Below are 12,195 nucleotides of genomic sequence, written 5' to 3'. Positions count from 1 at the left end.
GATGGGTGGCAGAAATAGTTTTAAGACCGTTCTGGCTCAGTCAACCCAAAAGTACATTTGTACAAAGTTACTTTCCTGCTTCAGTTATCAGAAATCTGATTTCACCATTAAGTCACATTTCAAAAAACTAACTGCAAATTACTTTGGAGCATTTTTCTAGCCCTCCTCCTAAGCGGAAGTGGAAATGATATATTTTAATCTAGGCCTACGAGTTAAATAGCTTTTGGCTTTTATTTTAGTGTCAGCATACTAACCCAAATATGTAGTGTGTCCTATAATATATTAGCACCCTGCCCGCGGGTTTACAAGGTACACTGCAGGGGTGATTAATGAATATATTTTAAAAATCTGCTTTTTCTACATGGCATGCGTCATGGCACTAGGTTCAATCTGCAGCCTAGTCAGAGCACAATGGTGTTCCTGGCAGAAATGTATTTTTGTCATATTCATGGGTGGTGTAAATAGGTACTGCAGCCTACTTATGTCATTTAACTTTACATTCCAGAGGTGCACTTACGGCACCATTTAAAATAGACCTATAGAGGAGTTAAATAGGAAGTTCCACTGTACAAGACATGATCTAGGGGGAAGGCAAGGGCACTATACTACAGTTTATCAGTTGTAAAGTGCACAGAGTCTTGAAGCCAGCAAAAAGAGGGTCCTGAAAAAGGTGAGAAATCTGGGGTGTCTATGCCAAAAAGGTGAACTAGCTACAGCCACCCATGGCTTTCACAGTATTTCCATTTGACTTTAGGGGTATCAATTGCAATGCATAAATGTGTTTCACATCCATAATTTATACAACATCAAGATATCATGACATTCCACAGAGTGAAATATCAAAGAAGCGCTTCATGTTGAGAGGTCTTCTTTCAATGTCTCCAGCTAGCACATACAATTTCTTGCAGACTGTTTAAGGATTATTGGCTGAAATGGAAATGTTGACTCTTCCTTCACCTTTGCCTTTTGACATCATGTACATCAGCTACTTTGAGTACATCACCTCCATTAAACGTTTTCACTAATATGCCTCTACTACACAGGACTGTTATTCTTCTTCCAAGACCTGAACCTCCCTCTATTCTAGAGAAGTTTAATCAAAAGATCTGATTTTAAGTCCATGTGTCTGAAGGTTTAGAATAGACTTGTTTGTAATAGAAAACGCTCAATGCCTACAGTTTACAAGCCGTCTGGATCTGGATAGCTGCTTTGCTTCTGGTCTGTTCAAACAAGTTTCATCACAAATGTCCTTGCCAGAGGACTCCTCTATCAATTCAGGCTTATTCTAATAGCCCCCATCTGGACGTGACCAAGTAAGGATTGTGAAACTCTTGCTTTGCCTGGAAAGAAGTTCAAATTCCTTTGAAGGTGCCTCAAAATCATGACCTTACCTTTAAGAAATCTCAGCTTTTTTTTAATTAGTCTTGATAGGTCTTTTGACTAAATCACTGTGAATATGGAATTTGAAGTAATTGGAACATTGTGGTTCGAATCCAGACACAAGGAGTATTCCAAGATGGCAGCCAAGAGTGGCATTCAAGCAAGGTTATGGGAAATGAAACTGAGGCATTGGTGTGGTATAAATTGTCAAGTGAGTGGTGCATGACTGGTTTGGTTCACAGTGCACACTGATAACGGAGAAGGCTACAACTGATGCGGGGTGCAGGAATTGCTGAGCTGGGTGGAGGGGAGTATTTCTGGCATAGTGCACAGTAAGTAATGGGAAATGGGGTGGGACGCACTGGATAACTGGAGCGCAACAAGTGATGTGCAAAAGCATGACAAGGCAGAGTGTGTCCAGAGCCACGACCACATAGTCAAAGGGCGTGCCCTGCCATTTCTATGGCTATAGGGAATGGACACACGGTGTGGCCTTGGCCACAATATCTAAATCAATTTTACTTTCTCAAACTCTAAATTCCGCAAGCAGGTTTTGGGAACAAATGTAAATATGAGAGCTCCAGGTTCCTTTTTACCGTTGGTCGTCTTCTTTGTTCATACTTGCAGTGTTTTTTCTAAATCTTGCGTTAAATCTTTTGGTTCAAATTTATGCATGTTTCCTTTGACTCTGTTTTCAGGCGAACAACTGTCAAAGGTTGTTCTATTTCAAGGTGGCATTAACTGTCTTTTGTGCTTTAAGAGTCACACGATCACATTGATTGTGTACTCAAAATATTTCAGTACTGTTAAATGGATAAGTATAATGATGAGTAGTGTGAACTCTTTCACAGGTAGTGAAATAATGTGGCTTTATCAATACTTTAACACCATAGCTGTGGGGCTTCTTTTTAGCCCCACTTCAGTGGCGACAGCCTTTTCTCCTATTTGCATTTGCTTCATTGTCTTCAAAATTATCCTTTTTCATTCAAGCTTTAACACTTATCCTCCTTGGTTAGCCTAATCCTTTTTATTCCTTCTTCAACTTTTCCTCGTGCAAAGGAATGCTAATTTCCCAGGTTTCGTATGTCTTGGTGGGCCCTCAGAACCTCTCTTCCAAAAGACACGACTGAAGCATAGTTCATTTCTAGCAGTTTATCATCTTCCAATGCATTTCGGACTCAATGGTCCTTAGTCAGGGAACAAACTGTAAATAACAATGGAACATGTCTTACAAACTAATTTTTAAAAAAACAATGCATATATTACATTTTCCGTCATTTACCCTTCGTATCTCGCCTGGTTACCACTAATCTATAACTCAATCGGTTCTTCGGTTACCCGCCCTTTCCTGTGCCTTTCAACAACTCCCCTCTGGGTTCTCACTCGATATATTCCCGTTTACTTTAACCATTCTGTGGGTCAACCCCCCTCACAATCTACTCACACCCTGCTTCGCTTATACTGTTAATTTTGACCTCCTTCTGCCAACCTCGAACTTCTCCGCTTCCTACTTCACTATGGCATGCCTACTCGTTTCCATATCCTCCCTTCCCTTTGGACTTCCTTCTGTTCTTTCCCTTTGGCCGCCGCTCATACCTGCTGACTGGAGAACATCCTTCTTTCTTCGTGAATGCAAAAGCCCACTATTCCTCGTTACTCCCAGCTGTTTTAAATAGAAACCTCACTCCCTCCTTGCAGTTGACCCACCCCTTCCTTAACCCGCCCCTTCTTTACACCTCCTCACTACCTTCTAATTAAATCCGCAACTCCATCTCCCACAATCCCCTGCACAAGGCGTCTCAAAACATCGTTCAAAGTCTTATCCTTCCACATCAACCGAAACATCTTGCAACATGTCCAGTGTAAAGACAGTCTTTAGAAACATTATCTGAAGTGGGGCTAAAAAGAAACCCCACAGCTATGGTGTTTATGTTCGACACTTGCAGTGTGGGCTGGCACGAAAAGCAGTGAGCACGCCACATGGGTTAAAACATAGATTATAAAAAGCGTTGAAAAAAAGTAAGAAATCTTGGTGAAAAAACGGAGTGCAACCCGTGTTTATGTGTATTTATCAATACTTTCCCAGAATTAACTCTCAGAGAGCCCCGAGTATGGTGTGGCTATTTAATTCATGTCCAGATTTGTCTTAACTCTGCTTCTTCTGTGGAACAGAATGAGATTGCTTTACCTCTTGATATGTGTGTTTTAAAGTGCGTGCTTTGCAATCACATATGCTAGGATTGGTTTAATGGAGATATTAACTAGCATGGGCATGCACAATTTAAGAAGTGTTCATTTTAAGTAAAAAAAAAAGTACTTTGTTAAAACATTGCAAAATTAGAATAATTTAAAATGCTTTGGCTGTTTCTTTTTAACACCTAGCCATGGTTGGTAGATTGTTCAGGCATAATATGTTCTTTTGACATGTGGAGAAGAGCTGGCTGCTTTCATAACTGTTTTCACATCTTGATTTAGCAAACAGTCACTAACAGTGACTTTGTATCCTATTGTTTTTTTTTTTAAGAAGACATCGCTTGTTTGACATTTGCGATGTGGACTCTTATCAAGGAACAAACCCTAGCTCTTTATGCTTAAGGAAAATTGATAGCCACATTTGTACGGTCTATATCGTGAAATCCTTGTAAGCTAGCGCTTACAAGTTAGATTACAGATTGCATATGCCTATTCTCACTGCAGCTACTAAAAATGATCGTTACATCAAGCAAAAATGGACGTAACATTAAAGAAGGAAAATATGTGCTGTACTCCTCAAACTCCTGCCAGCAAATGCGGTGGGTCCATGAGATCTTAGGGAAAGGAGTATCAGGATGTCCTGATAATTATTATAGAGATTATAATGTTAAAGGGGCAGGTAATGCTCTGCATTCTACTCCGATAAGGTCTCTGATTCATACACTATATAATGTACTCCCATGCTACTCCTTTTCCAAGCATGTGAATACAATAAATACCCAAAGTTGGAGAGAACAATTACTTTAATCTTATCTATGATTCCCCTGCTTTGGTATGTTTTATACAGTCATATGCAACGTACTTGTATCAGTTGTATCATGGGAAGTCTGTACTGTCAAACTGGAGATGCTATTGTAGTTATGGGGGGTTGAGTTGGGTTTCAAGCCCATCCTGTGTTCCGTAAAAACTGAATAACATCCACATTCCTGGATGGTCCTCACTTTAAGGATGTTTTAAATATGCTATTCTGTTTGTGTACATAAGATTGCTAGCCTCACACTGGGAACATTCAAGTATATAACTCTATGAGAGACAGCCAAAAGTTGATTTATTTTAATGTCATTGATTCTGGTTTGTCTGCTATTTTATTGTTTATTCAATAACTCCAGCTGGGAGTTCGTTGCATACTCTGATCATCAATACTACACTTAGAAATAGGCTTTCTGTAGGTTAGTAATTTGGTTTAATAATAGCATACAAAGAAATGATCAGAATAAAATTGTGCAGTCTGTAACCAAACATACTCTCAAGGTAAGAAGAATTCTAGAGACTAAATTGCAATATCTTTATGAATTACCACTTTCTGAAATTTGCAGGGAGCTCATCTGGAAATAGGTTAGTACACTATGTGTGATGCAATACACAAATGAAGTATACCGCCTTTAAACTGAGCAATAACACACATTTACATCTTTAAGAAACATGTATTTCCCAGGTTTGTGGATAATGTGTCGTATTAATTTGTTTTATAAGCCAATATCACTTGCACAAACATTAAGTGTATTTTAAAAACAGTAAGTATCTTTATCTGGTTTTCAATTCCAGTGTGATGTTCCAGAGGGTGGGCTGGTTCCAAAGTCTCTGTACCGGACAACTGAAGAACTGGAGACAGAGGATATAAAGTTATGGACAGAAACAATCTATCAATCTGCAAGTGTATTTAAAGGTTCTCCACATGAGGTACAGTAAACTCTCATAGTGGCTCTATGATTGAACAAATCCACAAACAAACAAAGCATTTGAAATATTCTCTTATTTAAGGTTTAATTCATATCACAAAACAAGTTATTGGTTGCACACTCTTTTTTATAGTTGGCTGTTTAACTGTCACAAAGGATGGTTTACTCGACCCTTCAACCATAACTTGACTCTCAGTCCATTCAACTTTCAAAAAATCTAAAGAAATAAAAGATGTGCCTGCCACTGTTAGAAGTCAGAATTACATCATTGTAAAGACTTGATCATAGGAAGACAATAAATGTAATTTGGATTTATATAAAGTGAACTGTGTTTAACTGTTGATATTTGAAGTTACAAATAATTGTGCATACTCTTCAGTGCCACGACAACAACAAGTGAGGAGGGTCTGAGGGCAAGTTTACCGACCAGCCAGATATACGCCCCTAATACAATCTAACACAACAAATAATATCTGGGGGTCAAAAAAATAAAGAAGAGAGTTTGACAGTAAGACCCACTATACCAGACAGTAACAGTGAGGGATAATAATTAGAGAGTGGTCGAGTCAAGACTCAAGGGTACCAGGAGGGAAATATTATTCCCATCAGAAGCCACACTGTACCGCCCTTGTTATCATCATATGGGATCTCCTTACCCAGGAGGCAAGACGGCCGGTAAACATTACCGTGACCGAGATGTAATATGAGGTATGAGAGCAGAACAGAAAAGTGTGGTGGTGGCTAATGAAAAAAAGCAGCGTATAGTGATTTGGAGTGGAAAAGTGAAGGGTACTAAAATTAGGTGAATGGGTGGTAAAAGAATTTTAATAATAACCCCCAAACCCTAAGGTTAAAAGGCAGGTGTGGGTGCAGGTTTTAAATAATAACCGCACTTGTTAGTGGTCGACATGTTTCAGCATATGGTAAGATGTTCTTAATGCATTCCTCAGGACCTATATATAATACACTACTGCTTGCGAAAAAATAAATTAAAAGGTGTCACCTGAAATCCAGGCGTGCTCAACCGTATACTGTCAATGAAATGGTACGGGATCCAACATGTAAAACAAATCAACAAACAAACACACAAATAACACAACACACGTTATTATTTGTATTCATTGTGACATTGCACACTGTTCAATCATACCTGGTCGTTATTCCGAGTATGCACTCACCCTTACGTGTAGGCTGAGGAGCTTCACCCCACCTGGCTGCAGCGCAGGTAAAAGGAGCACCGCTCTGTGAGAGATCACATAACGTTTAATCGAGCGGTTGGTATTAAAACAATAAACTATTTGAGTAGCAAAACATACTTTGAGATGGCAGGTTATCTGAGACAATTATAACCAGGCTGGGCGTAGGCGCCGTATTCTGTCATAACTCAGGAGCAATGACCACACATAGGGGAGCAAAGGAGCCGATCCGCGTCAGTTGCAGTCGGAAGACACTGGCGGAAAATGTTTCTTACTTAAGACGCTTAATAGCATCCTGTCAGTTACAGTAAACGCACACGGCTAAACCGCTACGTGTTATAAAGCAGCGTACAGAGTGGAGAGAAGCGCTGCATTAGCTCAATATCAGGCTGGCCTCTAGACTGCCTGGAGACGCCGACGGTTAGGTGAGTGAATGCATGTTGCCACGCATTATGCGTAAAATTCGATTGCCTCGCCCTGCTCATATTTGCCGCTAGAGGCCAGCCTGATATTGAGCTAATGCAGCGCTTCTCTCCACTCTGTACGCTGCTTTATAACACGTAGCGGTTTAGCCGTGTGCGTTTACTGTAACTGACAGGATGCTATTAAGCGTCTTAAGTAAGAAACATTTTCCGCCAGTGTCTTCCGACTGCAACTGACGCGGATCGGCTCCTTTGCTCCCCTATGTGTGGTCATTGCTCCTGAGTTATGACAGAATACGGCGCCTACGCCCAGCCTGGTTATAATTGTCTCAGATAACCTGCCATCTCAAAGTATGTTTTGCTACTCAAATAGTTTATTGTTTTAATACCAACCGCTCGATTAAACGTTATGTGATCTCTCACAGAGCGGTGCTCCTTTTACCTGCGCTGCAGCCAGGTGGGGTGAAGCTCCTCAGCCTACACGTAAGGGTGAGTGCATACTCGGAATAACGACCAGGTATGATTGAACAGTGTGCAATGTCACAATGAATACAAATAATAACGTGTGTTGTGTTATTTGTGTGTTTGTTTGTTGATTTGTTTTACATGTTGGATCCCGTACCATTTCATTGACAGTATACGGTTGAGCACGCCTGGATTTCAGGTGACACCTTTTAATTTATTTTTTCGCAAGCAGTAGTGTATTATATATAGGTCCTGAGGAATGCATTAAGAACATCTTACCATATGCTGAAACATGTCGACCACTAACAAGTGCGGTTATTATTTAAAACCTGCACCCACACCTGCCTTTTAACCTTAGGGTTTGGGGGTTATTATTAAAATTCTTTTACCACCCATTCACCTAATTTTAGTACCCTTCACTTTTCCACTCCAAATCACTATACGCTGCTTTTTTTCATTAGCCACCACCACACTTTTCTGTTCTGCTCTCATACCTCATATTACATCTCGGTCACGGTAATGTTTACCGGCCGTCTTGCCTCCTGGGTAAGGAGATCCCATATGATGATAACAAGGGCGGTACAGTGTGGCTTCTGATGGGAATAATATTTCCCTCCTGGTACCCTTGAGTCTTGACTCGACCACTCTCTAATTATTATCCCTCACTGTTACTGTCTGGTATAGTGGGTCTTACTGTCAAACTCTCTTCTTTATTTTTTTGACCCCCAGATATTATTTGTTGTGTTAGATCATACTCTTCAGTGAACTATATATTTATTGAAACAACTGTGCAAGCAATAATGTGTCTTGTACTTTATTCTAAATCCCCTTTGGGATACGTTTTTTTTAAACTCTTTTAAGCAATGTGGTGTCCACTCTTTGTTTGATCTAGGCCAACAAATCTTTTTTTCTGAATGCGAGCAGGAGTTAAGATTTACAAAAACATCTTTGCCAACCTTTGTTCTCTCCTATGAATTCATATCATCTTAGGCACTGGGCCTCACATAAGGTATAGCTGTTTCTCATAATGCTTCATTAGACAATATTCTTCACTTTCAAACCTGTAGTCAAATCTCCACGTCTTAGACATTCTAGTGCAACATGTGACTCCTTCAAAAATCATGAAATGCTTTGTATTAATGTTCTCAAGGGGAGAAGGGTTACTCACTACAGTATTTATGCCTGGATGTTGGTGTAGATGTGTTGGATTTCCTGTTGCTTAGTTTCGCTACAGTATATTGTAATGGCTGGTTATGGAATAGGCTCTGACTCAGGGAAAAGTGTTGTGTGTTTTCATTAGGTTTTGTTATGAATGCACCCTGAGTATGACAGCTACAGGGTAGGGTAGTAGTCATGGCCACAAAAGGAACCTTGGAATTATATAAAACTATGTTGAATTATTATATGTGGATATGAAGTTCTCTTAATGTCAACATCTTTCATTTTCAGGACACTGCAGCATTGAAATTCAGTATAACCTGTGGTGTTGTGTTTATCTTACACTACAGTAGAAGTGGCCAATTCTTCAGTCTGCCAGCGAAAAGATTCTCTTTTTCCGAGTGGCTAAAATACAGCATGCCACCATTCTTTTGCTCTAATATTTCCACCAGACAAGCAGAGCATGAAACTGTGCACATCTGCAGTGATAGCAGAGAGAGTGGTGGTCCTTATGAGAAAATATGACCACTTGTCATGGAATTTCCTACAGCAGTTTGCAGAGGACCTTCCTTAAGGGCAGATATGTAGATTTCCAAGAGTTTTTTTAAAGAGGACATTATGGTCTGAAACCAGATTGAGGGAATTTGGGTTATTAGTTAAGGGGTGCAATGTACTCACCTGAAGTAAAAATCACAAACCTCATGCTTGAGTCTTCAGGGTGAGTAATTAAAGTTACTAATTAAACCTGCCCTCAATCCCCTGGTAAGTGTGGAACAGAGTAGACAGGCTTAACTTGTTGTCAAAGTGTATAGTATTTATGAAGTGTTAGAGCTGTAATAAAGTGAAAAAGCAAAACAATAAAAGTTCCTAAATTAATTATAACAATAGAGTCAAATTTAATAAACAAACGGACACCAAAATGTCAAAAATCCTATATGGGTAGCTTGAGTTATGAATTTTTAAAGGTTTACTTGGAAATAGCTCCAGGAAGCACAAACTGCTAATGATAGTTGGGATTGCACAATTTGAAGCTGACCGCCTTGTAGAACGGATATACTAAACAGGTTTTTCCTGATAAAAGATCTTTTTTTATTTAAGTCCTGTAAGGAGCACACAGCAACCCCCTCATCCTGTCCCTACCTCCCCCAGCCCTAAAGGGAGGCACAGGGTGGCAGGGATAGGCCAATACGATGGTCCAGTGCAGGTCCAGGTTGCTAGGCAGTTGCAGTAAAAGGCCTCTTTTAGCTTGTTGTGTCCCTGTAGCTTTAACAGCTGGTCAGCCTTATGACCTTTGGAGCCTAATTCTTTGACCTGGGTATATGAGAGATAGAGAGAGCAGCTTGAGTAATACATGGCTGTTCTCATGTTGCAGACAAGAGGTTCTGTCTTTTCTGATCCTTCAGGTTCAGGAGTGTTCTAAAGTGGGTACCCTAAGGTGCCACATATATTGCTGACACACATTAGTGAGAGTGACCCCTAGGGATGCCCTACCCAAACTGGTAAAGGATGCTGGGGCTAACCCTGCTCACTGTGGGCATTTTCAAGATAGTTGAAGTGTTTGACCACACTAACTTTTACCTGCGGGCTGCAACGGCATGTGTGTGGTGTGTACCAAGGTAATCCTGGTGTCCTTCCTCATATAACACTAAAAACAGTAAAATTCTATTATGGGCAGGTCCTGTACTCCCCACAGATTCAAAGACAGAAGTCTGGTAAAATCAAAGCTGAGCTATCAGCAACTAGACAACAGATACTCGCAAAGTGTTTTGGCATTCTGTTTCCCTCCTTTGAAGTGTGCTCCAAATGTTATATGTAAACCCAGAAGACTTGTTAAACAGTCTGTAACACTGTAATGTTAAGAGGTCCAATGTGATTGAGGGCTGACTGACAGCTAACATTTACATGTGACAGGGGAGTGCATCCCAAGTGTCCTTTGAAATACCCAGCAGACCTGTAAAGCAGGATGTGACATTCAAACAGGACTTCACACTTTAATGTCAAAGAGGATCCTCTCAGCCTTCCCTGCATATTATTGCAGGTTCAGATGGGTCATTTCTGCTCATTCAGGTCTGCCTATAGTTTGCTCCTAGGAGTAGTCCACACCTCTCCACAGCGGCGCCTTCAGCTACAAGTTGAATGTTGAAAGCCACTGTATCATAAAATTGGATTTTGGTTAACTGTTAAAAAGAGTTCTTCATATATGTATCTAGCTGTTTCCTAGGCTTCAATAACATTTATTAAACTTTGAATTGTTGCTCAATGCTTTCCTATGTAACAGCTAACCTTTCTACAGTCAAACTATCCTTTTGGGCCATGTCACTGTTACAACATTCTTAACATTAAACATGTACATGTCCTACTCTTAAATACCACAATTATAAATATTTAAAAGAAAGGTTTAGGCTTGTAATTTGCTTTTAAATCCTGGCCAGTTAGGGTACTGTTTGCAGGCCTGGCATCTTGTTTAATTTATCATTGTATTATATGGCACAATGAGTGCTGCAATACACTTATCAGGAGCATACCTATTTTACCTTGTTGGTTAGCAGAGGTGAAGTGTACAGTTATATAGCCAGCCAAAGTAGGGTTCAAAAAAAAGGTTAACATTTTGGGGTGACCCTGCATAAAGGGCACAGTCCAACACAGATCATTTCAGGGTTAGTGGACTTGGAAAACCTACCCAGTAATGTGTATTGCCATGTTCTTATCATAAAGAGGTTGTCTTGGCTGTCTCTCATACTTCCAAGTTCATCCTCAATCTACAATTTTTTGTAAACATGTAGATAATGAAATCCAGCGAATACAGGCCTGGAAAAGAATGGAGTGCGAAAACACCAGTACATATCTCATGAAAGGCTTCAATTTGAGCAGAGTTCAACCCCTTCAATGTCCTCAATAGCAGTATAGACAGCAACCATGGTGGCAGTCTTTCCAACATAGACAGCCAAACAGTGGTGGAAGAGGTAAATTACCAGCAGCTGTAGGAAAGGTTTTGGGGCTTAGGCGTAAGAGACATGTACTCCTCCCTTCCAACAACCACTCCAGTATGAGGAAGTTTCTACAGTCAAGCTCTAGAATGGCAAAGCATAACAAAAGAGATGGATGTTAACTTTTGTGCAAAATGACAATTCAGTTCCAGTCACCCACACCTGAAAGTCCACCAGAAAGAAAGTCCTCAGCCTACCATCAAAATGAGTTATATTGAAAAGTCCTCACCATCCCCTGAAGAAGTAATCAATGAATAGATATCCAGCATTCCTGAAAATAAGGACAATCCTATTATGTTCTGGTCTGAAATAAAGGGCCAGTGCAATTCAGACTGATTCAGACTGATTCTGGACTATAAGTGGGTAAATAAAGGCCTAAGGAAATAACAATTCGAGATGGTGGCTGTTCAACACATCCACCCTCCGCTCCATTAAGGGACTTGCTGTGCCCCCTAGGCCTTCAGCAATCATATGTAGTCCTCAAATAACACACATCTCCTGGAATGTATAGTCGTTCTCCTGGCTGTCAAGTCTTTTCTGCTAGCATTCAAGTCTCTCTTAGTCCAGACTGACAGTAGCAGCAATGTATTATCTCAACAAGTAGAAGGAGGAGCAAGATATGGCTCCTATATCAGGAAATGCAAAAACGTATTGA

The 12,195-nt window shown here is 40.2% G+C and overlaps 1 protein-coding gene across 1 annotated transcript in view; it reads left to right on the top strand.

Moving 5' to 3' along the window:
* The window catches only part of SEC14L1 (SEC14 like lipid binding 1), a 468,991-nt gene that overhangs the window by 352,659 nt on the left and 104,137 nt on the right, over positions 1-12,195 (top strand). The window contains exon 14 of the mRNA XM_086930671.1: positions 5,179-5,313. Within this exon, the coding sequence (XP_086786797.1) occupies positions 5,179-5,313 (135 nt within the window). The remainder of the gene's footprint in view (positions 1-5,178; positions 5,314-12,195) is intronic.

The sequence above is a fragment of the Lissotriton vulgaris genome, chromosome 7, assembly GCF_964263255.1.
Source record: "Lissotriton vulgaris chromosome 7, aLisVul1.2, whole genome shotgun sequence".
NCBI classification, from domain to species: domain Eukaryota; kingdom Metazoa; phylum Chordata; class Amphibia; order Caudata; family Salamandridae; genus Lissotriton; species Lissotriton vulgaris.
This window is presented reverse-complemented; position numbering and strand designations above follow the sequence as displayed.